Here is a 19,022-nt window from a genome sequence, read left to right as displayed (position 1 = left end):
CCCAAAAATCGAAACGACATCGAACGATATTATTGTTCTGTTAATTTAAAAATGCAGCGACGAAATACGAAACTTAACTGCTATCAATCACTTGATACTGATTGTAACTATTGTTAGTGTTATTGTTATCGTTATTTTTCAAAACTAATATCAATATTATGGCTACAGCTCCCCTTAATATAAGAAGCTGGCTTCTCCGTTAGACTTCATTAGATATGACTCAACCCTTACAAACCTTACGTAAGTAATAATCCGCGCAAAGCAAGTTGTCATGAGTTTGCCGCAAGATGTTACGTCACTTCGTCGGGGGTCGGGGGTCGGAAGAGAGAGATCCTTAGTAGTACTATGCGGGTAAATGATACCAAACAGGGTACGCTTTTCATAGAAAATACCTTAATAGCTTTATGAGCTGGGTGTTTCTTTGGAACCTTGCACAGTGTTTGAGCATTGATGATTTTCCTTGACACTCCACCTAAACCTCCTTCTCCCCCATCCACCCAGACCTTCTTCTCCCTCCCCCCCCCCATACCACCCCGCCGCGCTGTGGGACATCGTCGTCGTCATTTATTTTCCCAGCCTGATTGTTACCAGTATTTTAACATTGAGACGACGTGAAACAAACGTGAACCGGCGATTAATGAAAGGTAATGAAACGTTCTTGGCAACCGAACTGAAATCGGTAAAATTTCCGCACAGCCCCATACTACATTATGCATTCAGTTGTTGGATAGAGAAAATAATAACAAAAACAGTAAATTGCCATGGGGAAAACAGATTTGTTTTTTACAATAGTATGGGGCTGTGCGGAAATTTTACCCTGAAATCAAATGATTAACCGGATATCGGATAAGGCTAGGGGCCTGAAAAAATTCTAGCTTTGATGAGATTCGATGTTATTTGATGGGGCGCCACTACCAACTGAGCAGGGAGGTCGGAGCGAGGCGATCATAAATATTAGACAAGAGACAAGCGAATCATAAGCTGTGCAGGGTATTTTCATTTGAACCAGACTGAAGAACTTAGGTTAAAGAGATCTCTCAGTTGCAGGGTCTGACGGGAGAGGTCAACAAGTTCAGCTCAGACAGACGATCTTATCAATCACTTACCGACCATCATCCGCGCGGGGAGACGAACCCGAGGGTATTTTGATTCCAATCGAACGTAGAACGTGCGAGGCACAAATGTATTTCTCTGTGTAAACTCGAATAGAAATGAAAGAAGAACTTGAAGACGATTTGTATGATACCAAACTACTGCCAACAGATGGAGACCAAAGTATTTCAACGACTGAAATCGCCGCGTGTGCCCCAGTTAATTCAGAGTTCCCTTCCGCTAAAGATGCAGAAATCACAGAGAAAGATGGTGGCTGGGCTTGGGTTGTTTGTGGTGCGGCATTCTGCGATTTATTTGTGGTTTTGGGAATGCATTACACTGTGGGAGTCTTATATGCTGCGTTACTCGACCACTTTAAGGAATCGAAAGCCAAGACAGGTATCAAAATACGACTCATTTGTGGTTTGTTGTTATCAGCAGGCGTAAGTGGTTTATTTTATTAATTTTTTTGCAGTTTATTATACTACATCGTTTTTGGACAGTGAAATTCAACCACATAGGCAGTCATACTTTGTAAATTTGATGTTAACTGGGCCATTCGATTTTCCTTGTTAACAAATTTGCCGCGGTGAATATTTAATTTGATCATTCAGTTGTGATACTTCACCGGTACATTTTTAAATCGCCATGATCCACTTATATAGTTGTTTACACCAATTTAGCACGCCTTTCATCTCACTCGATCAAAATAAAAATTCAAATTTGCGCTAAAAAACCCGTTCCCCAACAATTATTGTATATTCCCAAATTAACAATGCGTGGGTTACTACCAGCATGGAGTTTTTTTGTTTTTGTTTCAATTCAATTATATATTGGCCCGGTGTCAATGTGTAAGTCACTGTCAGTTATTTCAAGTATTTCGAGGCGGTATAAATATATGCAAACCATAACCCTGTAAAGACCTTGACTACGTCCTAACAGTTACTTGGCAACAGAGAAATTTAAAGTCCGCTTTCTGATTTGGAAGATAAACGTTTGTTATTCTACTCGCTGATTTACTGATTGGCGGAAGAGATTAGTGTCATGACTTCCTATTCCAGAATCGTCTTTCCCTGACGTACGTGCTTACGTCTGAAGAAAAGAACCTAAGTGCGTCGGCTGTCGAGCGAGTGTCGACCGAGATATCGGTAGGAAAATGAATTTATTATTTCCGGAACGATTTGTAGGGCAGTTTTTTGGCGGGATTTGGGTGTCCAGCCGTAGAACATCGCCCAATGTTGATCAGCACTTCGTCGCTTGTCTACAAATTTCGACCGATTGTCGAACGAAGTGTCATCGATCGAGGATCAGTGCTATTGGTGCACAGTGTCCGTGATTGCGTGCAAAGCCTCTCCTAGAAAGCACATAGGATGGCACGCATGGTGGGGCAAGTTCCTGTAAGCTGTTTAAGTCAATCAACAAGTTCTATGATTTGACCACACCTAGTGGCAAGGGAGGGGACGGCACAGGGAGGGACTTGTTCCGCACATTTTATTTTAGGGAAGACAAGCAAAAGTAGGATGCAGCTCAATTCTAACTGTGTTTTCTTCTCCAACAGCATGGGTGGGATCCATCGCTCAGTTCTCCTTGTTCTTCTTTTGCTATCCCGGAAGCCTTCTCAGTGAGCGCTACGGATGTAGACGTGTTGTTATAGTTGGAGGAATACTCACCAGCATTGGTCTTCTACTGTCATCGTTCGCCACCAGTTTAAATCAAATTTACTTCACCCACGGGATAATTGTGGGATTTGGAACAAGTATCAGCTATCTCCCAGCGCTCGTAATGGTGGCGTACTATTTCGACAAGAAACGCTCTTTTGCCACAGGAATAGCAACGTCTGGGAGCAATTTAGGAGCTCTTGGGCTTGCTCCACTTCAGCAAGTAATCGTAGATGCCTTCGGATGGAGAAACTGCTATCGTTTTCTGAGTGGGCTTGCTCTTGTTATAACCGTCTGTGGGCTTTTGTTCAAGCCTTTGGACGAGAAAAAGACCGGAAAGGACAGACTTGTGAAAAGCACAGAAATAACATTCGAGAAATCCTTCAAGAAGAAACTTCTTAGCTTTCCTAGAAATAATTGGTTTATTATCTGGGCTGTTGCGTCAACCATAGCAACATTTGGATATTTTATTCCCCATGTTCATTTGGTAAGTGTCTGAAGAAAATGGTGATTATTCCAGAATTTGTATGCTCAAGTGATTACTGAGATTCTCCTGCTCTGTTTGGTCGAGGATTGCATTATATCTCGCTATAATTAGCTCACGCAAGGTAATTATAGCCAGGACGCCAAATTTCAAAATGGCTACCTCGCGTTTTGTCAATGTTACAAGAGAAGAGAAAAACGCGAGCACAAGATGCTACAAAAAATTCTGTCGCGCGCTCATATAGATCACCGGCTGGAAACGCTCGAAACGCACAGACTTCACCGCTCATGTCGCAGTGCCAATGAGAGCTTGCTCGCAAGCTATCAATCAGAACGAAGCAAATTATCACAGGAAGCCGATGAGAACTCAAAGAATTGTGAACGCGGGAAACGGTGGTGCTTAGTCTTGATTAGTTTTAGCTTGGCATCTGATTAGTTAAAAGTGGAGTGCCGGCGATGTTTCTTGACAATTTAAAGGGTGAGGTGATTCGAACCAAAAAAATGTCGCAATACTTTCAAAACTCAATTTAATATTTATTTTCAGTACCAAAGTCAACCTCACAAATCTTCGTATGAATTCATTCAACTGGTTTCATTACATTTTTCCGGAAACTGCTTGAAAGAATTATTCAGCCAACATTGCGGAGACTTCAATCATTGATGTCACAACTTTGATTGAATTTGTCTTTGGTTTTGTTTCAGGTTCGCGTCGCTGAAGAGATGGGCTCCTCACATCGGGATGGCTCGCTCTTGCTTTCTTACATCGGAATTGGTTCGGGTGTCGGAAAGATTATCTTCGGAAAAATCTCGGACATTCCTCGCGTGGACACCATAAAGTTATACAATATTTGCATGGTTCTTTCAGGACTTTCTCCTCTTCTCGCTATCTACTCGGCGGGTTATGACATGCTCGTATTATATGTGGTTGTACTTGGACTGCTGGATGGTTGTTTTATCGGGCTCATGTCCATCGTGACGTTTGAATGCACGGACCGTGAAAAGATGTCAGTAGCCTGGGGAGCAGTGTTGATGATCATGTCGTTTTCTATGTTGGTTGGTGCCCCAGCAGCAGGTAAGAGTGAACTTAACCTCGTCTCCTTGGCCCTTTCCCTCCCTATAAACTAGCCTGGCTGATTCAGTCCTGATCTCGTCTCCCTTCAAAGGGACGAGGTTGCGTTACGTCACGGGTTTCTGACTTCACCAGACTCTGTATCCCATCTCTCTTCGGGACGGTTTTCTCGGGGTTGAAATTAGTCCTAAATTAAAGCTTCCATGAATGATCATTCGACGTCCTTTTTGCTCGTTAATCAGGCAGCTGTCCTCCTTCTTATGACTTCCTAGTAAGACTAATATTTTAACAGAGTTGGTCCTGAGTTGGTCGGCGTTCGTAAGTTTCTCTTCTCCGAGCTAGATGTGTCTCATAACTGCTGCAGTCGGAGCTGTGAAAAAAAAACCATTTTGAAGATGAATGATGTAATATTTGAATGAAACTCCCTCTTTTTTGATTCCTCAGGATGGTTTGGTGAAACAACAGGCAACTATCGGAATTTATTCTTCTTAGCCGGCGCTCCGACCATCTGCGGAGCTGTTGTGTTTTCGCTGATTCAGTGTATCAAAGATCCTATCATTGAGAGTCAGCAAAAACGAGCGCTTGTAATTCCTACGGAAGAAAAGGAAATTATCTTTGTGTACGATAGGTTGACAGTAGTGTAACCTAAAACAATTTAGTGAATGGAACTCTGACATGATCAAACTAAGGGGAAAATAATTATGGGAAAATGTAACGTTGGAAAAATGGACAGCGAGAAAAACTACATAATTGTGATTGAATGACTGTGGGAATATAAACCACAGGGAAAAAATGAATTGTGGGAAAATGGTCAGCAGGGAAAGTCGATAGCAGAAAAACTTAACGCTTTGTTTTAAAGCAGGTTTCAATACAGACTTGTCATGGAAGCGATTTCGTCATTTGAGGGCTGGTAGTTGTTAACCCTTCCACTCCCATGTGTAACCAAGACAGAATTTCTCCTTACAATTTCTAAACAATATCAAGCAGATTGGTGATGAGAATCAAAAAAATTATCAACTAGGAGATTATTGATTGATCCAACACCAAACTCTCTGAAATAAGATCACAAGAAATGTATGGGAAACACTAAGGAGAATTACTTATGAGATCTTGGGAGTGAAAGGGTTAATTCATTTTATCGATTGGTGACGAACAATTTTTTATAACTCGCCGATTTGGTTAACTTCCACTTTTAGCAAGGTGGAGTTTTTCCTGGTTCTCTCACAGCAGTCCATTGATCTCTTGATTATGTACTGGTATTTTGCTAAAAATTTTTCTTAACAAAAAAGTGGTATAATGTTTGAATGAAAATTGATTCCATTGCTTCTTTCTTCTTCTGTGTGATATGAGTTTTGAAGAGAAAGATTAACCGCAAAATTTAGGTCAGAATTTCCAAGGTAATTAACAAATTTTGGCTAAATTTGTATAGACCAAGTTTGTAGAATTTCATACCGAAAGATAAATCAATCTTATATAATGTAGATATTGTGATACATCAAGCCCTATGTATGATAAGTTTTTTGGTAATATAGTGTATTTTACGGGAAGATTAATGTGTGGAGCCAAATCGTTTTGAAGAGAGTGATGTAAAAATAGGCAGTTTAAGACTGCATGTGGCTACTGATAGAGCACAATTTTTATACCATTGGAAAGAACTAGAGGTTGTATAGTGATGCTAGAAGGCAGTGTTGGCGAAGAGTTGTTTTCACATGCAAAACTGAAAACCTGCCATATCCTATATATTTATGAGAATCTTGTTGTACAAGAGAAAGGTAATTCACGAATAAAGTTACTAACTGACGTTCAATCGTTGAATAAATAGTAACAAATTATCATATTAACAATAGTCGTTATGATTGATAACAGCATTAATCATAAAAATTACAATTTCCTTGATTGTGATTGGTTTCAAAAAAACTCCTATTTTCCACTAATTCACTTGCCAAGTTGTTATTGGACAGTTTGTTATCGGACAGTTCAATAAGCCAATCACATTCAAAGTTGTAGGTTAAATCGACCAATCACAACGTCGATTTCAATCATCAGCGATATTAAACAACTTACGCCTTTGTCAGTCTTTTAATGAAAATTTTCCCTTTCTTTCATAATTTGGTAATTCTCCTTTTCTCGGAAATTGTAATTTTTATGATTCATTTGTAATAAGACTACGTGTTGTCCAATTCTATCTGTAATCATACTCGTGATAAACAAATCAGACTCCCACTGCGGGGTCGTGTGATTTTGTTATCACTCGTATGATTACAGACCGAATTAGACTCCATCCAGTCCTATTATCATCACTAATATAATGATTTAAGGAGTTAGTTCGAAAGCCTTACAGGTCTCGTATCCTCTAGGTTCTAATAATTACCAAGCAATGCTTCATAAGTTTTGCTTGTAAATTTTGCCCTACATTACACGTGATTTTCTTATTTTTATTACAATCCCATTTTTCTGAGACTTTTATTTCATCTAATCAGCGTTTCAGGATATTCCGCCGTTTTCCGCAGCTTGCTCGCTTCGCAAATTTAACGGCCTTTTTGGGAATAAGCGGCTGATTCAAACGGTTAAATGCTATCTTTCAAAGTGCCCTCTCTCAAACTGCTCTCTTTTCAAAGTGAAAAATTTTCCTCAAAGTTTTTATGATGTGCAGAAAACACGGATTTATATTGTTTTGATTTAAATTACGCTTCGGTGGTGCCGTCGTAAAATTGTCTTGAGATACCTATCGTCTTTTGTAGTGTCACGTTAAGAGCTGAAAAAATTGTATCTTCAGATCTATACCAAAATGAAATGTCGGACGCTATTGTCCGAAATGAAATCGAACGCAAGCATTTAAAACCCAAAATCGGTGACAATTGTCCATAATCCAAAATAGGACACTATTCTCCACAATCCAAAACCGACCACTAGTCTCCAAAATTCAGAATCAACCACTGGCTTAAAAAATAATAAATTGGCTTCTGGTGTCCAAAATCCAAATTCGGCCACTAACATCAAAAATTCAAAATTGCTCACTAGTGTCAAAATTTAAAATCGGCCACTAGTGTCTAAAAAAATTCAAAATCGGCCGCTAGCGTCCAAAATACAAAATCGGAATGGAGAAGGACTATCGTAACACGCTCCACTCCCCCCCCCCTCCCCCACCCTTCACCTTCCTCCTCGTCGAAATCGCACGAAACATCCCAATGGAGTCGCCCAAAATCAGACGGACTTGACATGTGTAATGTACATGGTTGTTCCTTCTGTAAACAGTGGAGAGAGCTGTATCTACTATAAACATAGTAGCGAGTTTCCATATTGCAGACAATTAAGTAATACGCTTCAGCGTCATAACCCACGCGGGAAGTTGGACGACGGGCCTGAGGCGAGGGCTTAATCATTTTTTCGAATGGCCTCCCAACTTCTCAAGTGGGTTATCATGCCAGAAAACCGATGGACGGGTTTACCGGTACAGTAAATGATGGGTTTTTGACCAAACAGGGCGCATGTAGTTGGTATTTTGGTCATGTTGAAAAGCCAAATCACTATAATGAGTAGGAAGTATGCAAATTTTCTGAATGTGGTCATATATCAGTATATACTAAATGAAGATCATGACAGAGTGATTGTAATTTGTTTCGCAAAAGTGGTTCTGCATTCTCGTTGAATTTTCAACCACTTACGGAAGGTTCTTCAAATTGACAGGAAAGATGTTATTGGTGAAGGTCTCAATTTAAATAACTAGTTATTTGCAAGCCACTGATTCCTCCTTAACTGCACATTAGAATGCCGTCGTTGAGGCGGCTGTCTGGAAGAGAGCGCATCCCACGAGAATTTGTGTGGCAATTTACCTAATGAACTTCTCTCAACTACCTTTGGAGCTTATAGACGAAATTCTGAAGCATTTAGACGCGATTTCTTTGGCTAAATCAAGGCAAGTCTGCCGTACATGGCTAGCGTTGCACGCACAGCCTAAATATAAACAGTTATGGAGACAAGCTTGTGTTCATGATATTGGATACGATATTCTTGTAGAAATAACTGGAGATAGAACAATATTCTCAGACAACCATCTTGGACATTCAATTGCTGCTGGTGAGAAAGGCTATCAGAAAAACTACAACATTGATTGGAAGGCCATTTATCAAAGGTGGTTCAGAAGCCGTCATATTGGAAAATGGCCTTGTATGATAACTGAACTCGAAGGACATTCAGGTTAGACGTGTTTACCGGCGGCATTTTTAGCTTGATAATTATGCTTCTTTGAGACTTTACTTACGGGCTTAAAAGACCGTAAGCATAGTTTCAGCCAGTGTAGAGAAATGCCTGGGGTTTGCTGTGATGAATTAGAATCCTATCAAAGAAGCTAAGAGTAGTAATTTTCTTGGTCACTTCTTATGACAAAAACCATAACTGAAAACATCTTCACTGTCTCTGCAGCCAGTCTGAAGAGTATGGCAGAATTCGACAAGATCTCATGCATGCAAAGGCAATTCTGCCATGGGAAATGTATGCTAAGAAAGGAAAAAAATCACGCATGCATCTGCTGTACTTTGAAAACAGCTGGATCAGTAGAGATCTTTGGTCTCTGGTGTCTGGGAAAAAGTAACAACTCTTGCTGAGTGGGTCCTCAGGTGACAGTTTGCAGAGTGACCTTGCAGAGGTTAGCTGTGAATATGAAGAAGGCAGCCTTGGACCAAATCAGGGGTGTTCCCCTAACAAGGCCCAGTATGTGGGACCCACCCTTGCCAATGTTTCAGTGAAGGAAGCATGGTGAATGTGATAATTAACACAACAGAGGGACTTTCAAACAACGGTAGATAATCGCATAGTGTTGAGCGAAACTAACCAGAACAAATACTGTCTCAGCAGTAACCTGCTGGTAATTTAGTCTCACTTCTTGCTGGATTCTGTTTTTGAGAGGTCTGGTTTCAAATTTGGCTGGATCATTGTGTCACTGTTCTTAAGGGAACTGCTGCTTACAACTGCAGTAGTGGCATTAACCCTTTACACCTTAAGATCAATATGCATATTCTCCATACTTTCTCTGTAAATTTCTTAAGGTTCTGAAAAGGAGAATTTGTTTAACAATCAAAGGGGTTGAAGGGCTAATGCACCTGGGTTCTTTTCAGCTAACGATAGACTAAGGATGGGATAGGAATATTAGAATTGACCAACGTAAAGTTGCAAGTCTTCTTTTGCTTGCAGAATGATGGTAGAATTCTTTCTCTCTTATTTTACTATTTAACTTATCGATAAAAGTTTTCTCGAATTTGTAGGCCAAGTCCTGGATGTGAAATTCTCTGGGGACAGAGTTGTGACTTGTGGTGTTGATGGTGTCATTTGTATTTGGGACGGGTGGACAGGATGTTGTGTCATGGTTCTCAGAGGCCATCTTGATTCTGTAACCTCCATATCCTTGAGGCAAACACCAGGTTTGAATAATTTCCTTGTTTAGTAATTACCATAGCAATGTCGTGGATTAGTTTTAGGTAAAAGCATCATCATGTAGGCTTGCTTCAAGGTTATGGGCCCCTGTCAATTATTAAAAGCAATTGAGTCATTGGTTGTAATGATGTAAATAAATGTTAATAATAATCTGTGCATTTCTTGAATATCATGTGTAGCTGTCATGCATGACTTTTCTTGACAACCATGTTTTAAACAGTGACCCAAGGGTGTGATCCTGAACAGACAGTATCAAATGCATTTCTGAGCCTTATATGACAGGAGACCCATGACGCTGTAGATGATAATGAAGATAACGATCATAATGATGAAGATAACGATCATAATGATGACAATGTATAGCTTTTCTATAGGTGTATGGAAAAATCCCTCAGATACCCCCCATGATCTTCTCGCATCAGGCTCCAGAGACTGCTCAGTTAAAATCTGGAACATGAAGGAAGGGTCTGGTGTTGCTGTAGCAACCTGTCATGGCCACAATGGTCCCGTCAACTGCGTCAGTTTTGGAGACAACTCATTTTTGGCCTCTGCTTCAGAGGACTGTTCTGTTAGGATATGGCGCATTAGCACAGTTTAGTTAACTGTTTGTGTAGTTGTTGTTATTTTTTTTGTTTATCAGAACCTTGACTGACCTCATTAATTATTTGCTGAAATTGAGTCCTTTGAAATCCCACAAGAGACATCATACATGAGAGAGAGTTCAATGAGCATTTTATCAAGCACAGTGTAATTAGAGTGTGACCTCCTAAGATCAAAAATCAGGTCCCCTTACCTCTACTGGATTGCAACAACATTATCTGTACCACACTAAATGTCATATTTTTCTAAAGGATAAACTGAGAACTTTTTGTTTTTTATCTCCAGGGTAATTGTACTTGTTATTACACACTGAGTAATTTAGGTGACTGGGTGGAACACACAAGACTTTGGGGATCTGATACTCTGCTATATGTCACAGTAAATGGCAAGCTGGCTTTGTCGTAAGTGATAGCTTATGACATATATATACAGATTAATCTACATCCTTCCTAAGTTGATGCAATTCAGGTTACAGATTTTCCAGCTTCAGCTTAGCAGGAGCTATATAGAAGTTGCTTTGATTTATGATACAGTTTTCTTCAGAAGTAACTTTTTCTGTTATTTATTACATATATTTTTTTGCCATCTTTCTATAATTTCTGCAGCTCATAATAGATTGACTTTTTAAATAGCCTTTCCATGAGGTATAATATCAGGTGTTCTATATAATATGTGGATGAAGTTCCTCTTCATTTTCAACCCATTTGAAGTTTCTCAATGAAGTAGTTAACCCTGTAACTCCCATCAGTGACCAGGACAGAATTTCTCCTTACAATATCAATACAATATCAAGAAGACAAGTGATGAGAATAAAAAAGACGTCAATAATAGGGATTATTGGTTGATCTGATACCAAATTCTTAAAGGTAACATCATAATTGTATGGCAGACAGTGAGGAGAGGCATTAATGAGATCTTGGAGGTGATAAGAACACGAGAGAATTCTTTCTTTGAAACACAATTGTTAATTAGGAGTCTCAGATTAATTTATTGATAGCTTTTACTATAATGTACATTGCGTCTTAAAAGCCCTGATTGGGAGATTCAATAAATATTTTTTATTACATAAATTATTGTTAATATTATGATTTATCAATAATTCAAAAACATCATCCTATTCTAAATATCAATGTACAATCATCATTTTCCTAAATTTATTTTACAGGTCCATTGCAGATCAACAAATATTGTCATCTATTAGACTAAAAGCATCCAACCCTTTGCTACCCAGAGTTCGTGGTGCTGTCCTTAGAGGGCAGAATGTGCTTGTTCTAACCGCTCTTAATGGTCTCTTTTTTTGGTATGTATCTCCTAGTGCAATATTGAAGACAGCCATACAGTTCCACCAGCACCAGCAACCTTCATTACTGCACACATTTACTTCCCAGATTTCCTAAAGCGACCAAATTTATTAAGCTGAGGTTCCTTTTCATTGCCCCCAAGTCTTTACTTTGGTTCATTTTGGAACCTGTTTGAGGATAAAAATTGAAAGAACAAGGAAATAATGGCAGATGGTAGCTCAGACTGTTAGGAGTCTCTCATGAATTCAAATCTCAATCAAGTTAAGCTGGCTCACACTAAAATGAAAGACAAACAGAAGTGGTTAACAGAAATGGTCCATGGACTAAGTCCACTAAGTTGATTATTGACAAGTCTAACCTTGGGTCTGGTCAGGGAGGGGAGGGAGAGGAAGAGAAGGAGGAGAGGCAGCCATCCACATGCACAACCCCTCTTTTATAATTCAATATCTTTTCATTGTTTGAGTACACTTATTCTCCCTAGGGAAGGTAACTCAAACAACAGCATCTTGAACAACTTTCCAGTGATTGGTCCATGTTCTACTGGTGTTGTACGTGGAACATGTTTGGCCATGCATGGAGCCTTGGTCACTGTAGGAACCAGTTCTACTGGAGCTGTGTATGTCTACCACCTCAAAGGCAAATGGGGGAATCAGGTACATTTACATATTATTACTTAACCCAGAAGGAAGCTGCATTTAAATTCTCTTCAAAATATCTGGACACATATAGTTCACTTAACCCTCTAACTCCAATGAGTGACCAAGACATAATTTCTCCTTACAATATCAATGCACTATCAACCAGATAAGTAATGAGAATAAAGAAAAATAGCTATTTGGGGATAGTAAGTTGATCCAATACTAAATACTCTGAACTAACATTATAAGAATTGTATGGTTGGCAGTTAGGAGAATTACAAATTTGATCTGGGAGTTAAAGGGTTAACTGACAGTGAGAATAAACAAGCTTATCAGTGAGAGGGTTACCTCAATATGTCTCTCAACTAATTTTTAGGGAAAAGTAAGGCAGCGTCAAGAGATGATCACAAATCAAATTTTGGATAATTAACCCTTTAACTCCCTGAAGTGATTAACACGCAACTTCTACCTATAGTATCCATACAATATCAAGCAAACAGGTAATGAGAATACATAAACTTATCAGGTAAAAATTGTTATGATGGTCTAACACCAAATTTACGTAACTGATTTACAAGGAAATGTGTGTAAACCACAGGAGAGAATTAACAATCAGATCTTGGGAGCTTAAGAGTTAAATAGTTAAAAAACAGTTGACAAAAACCCCAAAATTTCAGTTTGTTTAATGGCTCTTCAAACATGAGGTCCCAAGATGCTTGACAAATGGTCATTTTATATATTTATTTACATTTCAGTTTAACAAGATCCACTGTGTGCTTCAAGTAAATAAATCTGCAGTCAATGCTGTTTCAATTGATGATGATGGTCAAGGTCCCTGTCTTGCAGCTGCAGGGGACGACGGCATCGTCAAAGTTTATCGCTGGTTTCCACCAAGTGTTTAAACCAAAGCTGAGACACACTTAGGCAACAAGTTGCTGAGAATCACAGCAACAGTTTGATTCATGTGCATGGTGAATTTACTTGAAAATGCTTGTCCCAGCAATATAGTTTTGTTGCCTTAAAAGGATGACTTGCTGTGGAATGTAGAATGGATACCTTACAGCAAAACAATGTATTTACACAATCAGTTCCATTTTATTAAAATCACAATTGAAGCAGAATCAAGTTATATTTTAATAATGATGATTACCTACACATCATGAGAAAAGAACTTGTTAGATATTCATAATTCAAAGCAAAATATGAACAGGTTTGTTTCAACTATAATTTTTGTTAATATTGTGGCTTAAAAAGCCAGTTTTTTTCCAGCAAAAAGAGATTTAAACACCATAAGTTGTTAGACAGACAATAGCAAGGGATCATGCAACAGTTAGGACCTTTTAACTCCTAAGTTGAACATAACAAAACTTACTTATTGTGTTCCTTCTGAAAATTACATTAACTGGAAACTAACTACAGCAGCAAGCTCAGCTATCGTTCTATGCAACATGGCTAATAAACACACCAAAATAACTCAGTATTTCACCATTTTTTAGAATTTAAGACAGTTAATACATATCTGCCTTTGGTTTTTTTGTTATTCATTAAATGGAACAAATCATTGGTGACACCTTTTAGCATAATTCAACAAATCAACTCGGTTACTGACAAACTTCCAAAAACTGAATGTACCAGAAATACTTCCAGATAGGAAGAAAACAGTTATGATATGAGATACATGTAAATGAACTGTGGGCAGCAGTGATCATGATTAGTTAATTGTTTTGTGTTAATCTCTCCACAAACTTAGCACAGTTCTGTAAAATAGTTAAGGTGTTCACAGCTTTCTTAATCTGCCAACAATACAATTTATAATAATTTTTCTTCACACAAATATCCTTTCCCTATCCCACTGAGTTCACAGGGAGCCCCTAGTTGCGATATGTAGTAAACCTCCAAACAATTTCTTAAAAAAATTATATACACAATTTAAATAAGTATCCAAAAATCTGCTGATGGTTTTTTTTTCTCTACAGCCCCTGGTAATGTAGATGTGCACTAGGTGACTACATAAAATTCTACCAATGCTCCTCTGCGCGGCCAAACTTGAACACAATTGCACTGCAAAGGAAAGGAAGAAACTATTAGCTGAGAGAAAAAGCTTGAAGATCTGTAGAAATATACCATTTTCTAAAACAGCAGTAGAAAATAAAAAAAACCACTCAGTTTTAAACCACACACTCAAGAAATTACTGCAAGCATGGAAATCCTGTACCGTAACCACCCTCCAGTGAGTAATCTTACAGAGTCTTGTACCAGCAGGGATGAACTGTAACCAACCCTTAGCTGTTTTGTTACTGAGTTTCATTTAGCTAAATGTTTATAAGGCAGAGCAGATAAAATTTAAAAACTTAAACAAACAAAAAAATTGCTGCCGTTTTAATTGACCAGGTTTAAATGCTTCATGGCAAGGTGAAAAAAAGGAAGGGAAAATCTGTTCTTGAGCCAACTGGCTCATCCAGCCTGCGCTTATCCCTGTCTCTGTCACATGAAGTGACTAAAAGTGTTACTACCCCACCCTGGATGTGATGCTAATTGGTCCAGTTTCCCACTCAATTTACCACTACCCATTTACACTCCTGGGTCTAAGTTGTTCAAAGCTGAGTTAAGATAACACAGGGTTAGTGTGAAATCTGATTTCAGATCTAAAAGCTTTAGAAGAAAATTCAGTCAAATTATTTTTGTCTGGAATATGAATATTTGATGCCTTTAAAAGAACACAAAAATTATTCCAAAAAGGCTTTTTAGTAAAGGAATGAGGAAATCCAGACTAAAATTTAACCTTGGGTAAGTGCTTACAGGTCCTTGAACAACTGGGCCCTTGGTGGAGAGAGACTCTTTGAAAATAAAGTTCCTTGCTCACGAACACAATGTAATAGAGGGTTTTAGATCTACATTAGGTGTGTTCACCACAGACGTCAAGCCATGCTCAGCAATTTGTGGTTAGAAATACGAAATTTCTAGACTTTTAGCTTTTTAGATAGACGTTGGCTTTCACCTGAAAAAAATCAACATGTGTGCCACCATGTTGAATTACAGAAAGGATGGGGGTCCTTCGTTTCAAACACAAAATGTGGCTAAAAGATTGGTCTTCTAGATTCCCAAATGGATTGGTTCTTAAGATAAGACTTCAATTCACATATATTCATAGGAAATAGGTGAGAACTTTCAAAAAGGTAGAAAAAAAGCATCAAGGGAGTTCAACTAACTGAAACTACCTTGCCGAAAGGTCAAATGTGGACAGCAAATGGCAAATGTGACTGCTGGAGTCTGGTCACATGACTCCTAGATGTTTGTGGTCACTTGTATTCAGAAACAAATGTGGATCTAGAATAATCCTTGATAAGCATGTCTTAGATGCAGACCTCTTCCCCCCTCAGCCTAGCACCCTAATTGTTAGGCCACTGTGTGTCCCTGTGTGTCATGATACTCATAGCCAATGTTCTGACTTGCCTGAAAAATATTAAAGCATTTTGAAGGAAGATTGCTACTCCAGGCCATGGATCAGATTTTCCTGTAAGAAAAATAACACTGATAAGTATCGTATCCTCTCCTAACAGCCTAATACATTAAAAAGCCGACATGTAGTGCAAAGATAGCCAGTAATCAACAATCAGAAAATAATAGACCAACTTTATGACTGACTTTTTACAGTAAAATTTCAGAAATGAAAGCAGTCACAGTGAAACCTTACCTTTGGGACACCTCTATTCAGGGGACGCCTCCAATCGAGTTTGAAAAAAATAATGGTAATTCACTCTCAACCAACAAAAAAGGCTGTAATACAGTACAGGGCCAAGTTGTTCAGTTGCACAGTTAAGCTATGTGAGGGTTAGCCAACAATTTTTTGATCAGTTTTACAGCTTTACAGACAGTTTGCATATATTTTGTTCTTCAGTTTTGCCTTAAGCAAAGGAAAAACCCCTCAAAATGTAAGCATTAACCCTTTAACCCCTAAGAGTGACTAGCATCTAATTTCGCTTTACAGTTTCACCCCTGAATCAAATACTAAGGTCATGAGAATAATGGAGATGATCAACAAGTACAAGAGCTCTTGATTATCAAGCAAAATTTTGTTGTCAGCACCTAAGGAAATGTATAGAGAACAGTAAGGAGAATATGCATACTGATCTTAGGGTGTAAAGGGTTAATATATTGAGCTTTATTTCAAGAGAAACCAGAGACAACTATTAACCTTGAATTATCACTAACTGCTTTTCATACAACCAAGGTTGTGTAGATCATTACTGTAACAGTACCTGGAACAACATAGGCACCAAAGAGAATCCAGGTAGCAGAAATCAAACTTCCAAATAGCCATAAGAAACCATTTAAAAACCATACTCTGGCACCTGTAATAACCAATCAAAATTACAAAAGACTTGAAACCTTCAGGAAAGCACTTAGTGAGGACTGGGGAAGCATTCAGGATTTTTCACAGATGCACCACTATGGAATGACGTAACTGACAAGTGACTTAAACAAAGTTTTGTGGAATGCTAGTTATGTTAGAAAGCCTAAGGTCATTTTGGGGAGGGGAGGGAGTGTACACTTTGCACTCATCCCCTAGATCTGCCCTTAAAGCCTCGATCTTAACTACACATTTTGTAGGATGAAGATCTCAAAGGTTAACCAGCAGAGGAATTTTAACACAAATTTCCATTGTTTTAAATGTAACCAAAGGTTTAATGGGCAATTTTTACCTGTCAAATTGGAGGATGTCTGAAAAATTCACACAATTTCAACAACAAAAAGTTTTGGAAATTTTTGTGCCACAAGACTTGTTTACCAACTGAAGCTCTCTGGTTGGAAGGGTTAGATAAATGATTATTGATACCTGTCTGTCCAATGCATCCTGTGCCATAAGTCTCTCCTCTGATCTGGGCATTTGACACAGCATTAATCCTGTGAGCAAAAAAAAAAAAAAAAAAAGGTAAAATGCAATTTCAGGGTTGTATACAAATGCCAATGAAGTCCAATTGTTCAACCCTTTAACTCCCAGAAGTGATTAATATCAAACTTTTCCCTATAATATCCATACATTAATTAGCAGACAGGTAATGAGAATATTCAAAATTATCAGGTAGAGGCTGCTATATTTCTTGATCTAGCACCACATTTTCATAACTAATTTACAAGGAAATGTTATGCAGCTAGAGGGGAGAATTAACAATCAGGTCTTGGGAGTTAAAGGGTTAAGTGCTGGGTTTTCTGACTACATGATAAAAGTCAATTGTGAAGAACAGCTCCCCATAGAAAACTGAAAGACCAATGACAGTACTAGTTGGCCAAAAATTGTAACAACTGAATTTTTACAGCAATATCCCTAAAACATAATTTAATCTGCATATAATGATACACATTTTATATGTCTTGGTACCACAACAATCAGCCAAAAGGTTTTACCAGGAAGTTGTTAATTTACCTAGTTTTCAGCTTAATTCCATTTTTTTCAGGGGTAACTCTCACAAGCACAATGCTCAAAATTTTTTAGCATAATTCATCTGACCCTAACCACCGTCTAGTGATTGAAAAGTAAAAATATCAGAGGTGATTTTTTTGTGAGAAAAGAAAACAAGGTACATACTTACATAAAAAGTCCTATTGAGGCTATAACACCTGGGATGTGATAAACATGCCAAAAATCTTTGGTAGCTTCAGCATCAATTATTATCCACCAGCCAATGAAAAACTATCAATTGAACAAAACCAAATTTGAAAATCAACAACAGAAAATAAGAAGATAATCCAACTTTTTCTCTAGCATAACTGTGGTTAGTCAAGACAATAAATTTACAGATACTCAGCCTTCTCCCAACTTTTCTATCTCAAATTTATTTGGTTAAAACTGACATAAAATCACAGACTCATGATGTTGGAATCCTCTCTGTGAGAAATCTTATGGCTACAAATTACTAATGGGGTGGGTGTTTTGCTCTGTTCCAAAATGATAATATTCTATTACCAAAAGAGGAAAAATACCTAAATTTGGTAGATTAGGGTTACATTCTGTAAGATTGATTCATTTTTTGACATATTCTGAGCACAAATTTTTCGAAGATCAGTCTGAAGGGGTAAAACAAATAAATAGAGATAGACTTGAAAGTTGTCTCCCTGGTTTAGCAAACAGAACTTATCTTAGGGAAGTCCTAGCAAGCCATAACATGCTAAATACTAGACTTAAGTTAAAGTGAGATCAAAATTTACTTAAAATATCACATAGCAGTGCCCAGAAAGTCCTTTATATTTCTTTATCTTTTCCCTAGCGATCTAGAAATTTAATTTGGAGCTTGCAGTCAGCTTGTTTCTAGCGTCTCTGCATTCAACAAGCATCAAAACAAGAAGTAATTTTTTTGTTTCTCATGTAGCTCAGCTCAGCTTGGCTAAACTAAAACGAAAATGAAACAATTCCTCTGTGACGACGAGTTTTAAGGCTTAATAAGTTTTGCCTCTGCATCAAATTGAACATAACCTATTCCCTTGCGAATGGATGCTGATTTCAATATTTGAAAATGTAAGTTAAATTCACCAGAGTTCCAGCGGAAACTGACGAAATTAAGTTCCTTCTCTCCACAACAACCTCCATATCGGGGCAGCGAATTTCATCCAGGCATCCACTCATGATTTCTAGTTCAGTTCAACTCGAATGTCAATAAAATTTAACGTCATTTACAAATCACAATCTTCGTGATTCTTCTGGTATTTTTGTCGATTACAGACACCCAGATTCGTTCCCAGAATGCGTCAGCAT

General features: G+C 38.2%; 3 protein-coding genes across 4 annotated transcripts; 2 read left to right on the top strand and 1 right to left on the bottom strand.

Moving 5' to 3' along the window:
- The first annotated feature begins 527 nt into the window (after nt 1–527).
- LOC113671553 (monocarboxylate transporter 10) lies at nt 528–6,113 on the top strand. Of its 2 annotated transcripts, none has more exons than XM_027187782.2 (5): nt 528–644; nt 1,048–1,491; nt 2,651–3,237; nt 3,936–4,305; nt 4,747–6,113. In XM_027187782.2, the coding sequence occupies exons 2-5, from the start codon at nt 1,212–1,214 to the stop codon at nt 4,944–4,946; spliced, it is 1,437 nt and encodes a 478-aa protein (XP_027043583.2). In that variant the 5' UTR covers nt 528–644; nt 1,048–1,211; the 3' UTR covers nt 4,947–6,113. The 2 variants fall into 2 exon arrangements, with proteins under 2 accessions (XP_027043583.2, XP_027043582.2); XM_027187781.2 differs by having other exon boundaries at nt 589–644; nt 1,042–1,491.
- Nucleotides 6,114–7,714: 1,601 nt separating this feature from the next.
- On the top strand, nt 7,715–13,749 carry LOC113671456 (uncharacterized). The gene is made up of 7 exons (XM_027187660.2): nt 7,715–8,499; nt 9,564–9,719; nt 10,107–10,324; nt 10,618–10,733; nt 11,498–11,632; nt 12,115–12,286; nt 13,027–13,749. Exons 1-7 carry the CDS (start codon nt 8,139–8,141, stop codon nt 13,171–13,173), a joined length of 1,305 nt encoding a protein of 434 aa, XP_027043461.2. The 5' UTR covers nt 7,715–8,138; the 3' UTR covers nt 13,174–13,749.
- LOC113671457 (transmembrane protein 50A) lies at nt 13,347–19,013 on the bottom strand. The gene is made up of 6 exons (XM_027187661.2): nt 18,801–19,013; nt 17,863–17,963; nt 17,109–17,176; nt 16,531–16,623; nt 15,725–15,785; nt 13,347–14,332 (listed from the first exon to the last, which is right to left on the bottom strand). Exons 1-6 carry the CDS (start codon nt 18,891–18,893, stop codon nt 14,290–14,292), a joined length of 459 nt encoding a protein of 152 aa, XP_027043462.1. The 5' UTR covers nt 18,894–19,013; the 3' UTR covers nt 13,347–14,289.
- Nucleotides 19,014–19,022: the final 9 nt, after the last annotated feature.

This window comes from Pocillopora damicornis, chromosome 14 (genome assembly GCF_964200805.1).
Source record: "Pocillopora damicornis chromosome 14, jaPocDami1.2, whole genome shotgun sequence".
In the NCBI taxonomy this organism is placed as follows: Eukaryota; Metazoa; Cnidaria; class Anthozoa; order Scleractinia; family Pocilloporidae; genus Pocillopora; species Pocillopora damicornis.
Note: the sequence above shows the minus strand (reverse complement) of the source record. Positions and strands in the feature narration are given on the sequence as shown.

Bases quoted from the DNA above. Each gene is read 5' to 3' on its own strand.
- LOC113671553 (XM_027187782.2), top strand. From the start codon at position 1,212: ATGAAAGAAGAACTTGAAGACGATTTGTATGATACCAAACTACTGCCA. The intron at 1,492-2,650 runs GTATCAAAATAC...CTTCTCCAACAG, and splicing joins GGAATCGAAAGCCAAGACAG to CATGGGTGGGATCCATCGCT. The intron at 4,306-4,746 runs GTAAGAGTGAAC...TTGATTCCTCAG, and splicing joins GGTTGGTGCCCCAGCAGCAG to GATGGTTTGGTGAAACAACA.
- LOC113671457 (XM_027187661.2), bottom strand. From the start codon at position 18,893: ATGAGTGGATGCCTGGATGAAATTCGCTGCCCCGATATGGAGGTTGTT. The intron at 15,786-16,530 runs GTACTGTTACAG...TTTTTCTTACAG, and splicing joins TGGTGCCTATGTTGTTCCAG to GAAAATCTGATCCATGGCCT. The intron at 14,333-15,724 runs GCAAGTCAGAAC...TTTCCTTTGCAG, and splicing joins AATGCTTTAATATTTTTCAG to TGCAATTGTGTTCAAGTTTG.
- LOC113671456 (XM_027187660.2), top strand. From the start codon at position 8,139: ATGAACTTCTCTCAACTACCTTTGGAGCTTATAGACGAAATTCTGAAG. The intron at 8,500-9,563 runs GTTAGACGTGTT...TCGAATTTGTAG, and splicing joins TGAACTCGAAGGACATTCAG to GCCAAGTCCTGGATGTGAAA. The intron at 10,734-11,497 runs GTAAGTGATAGC...TTTATTTTACAG, and splicing joins AATGGCAAGCTGGCTTTGTC to GTCCATTGCAGATCAACAAA.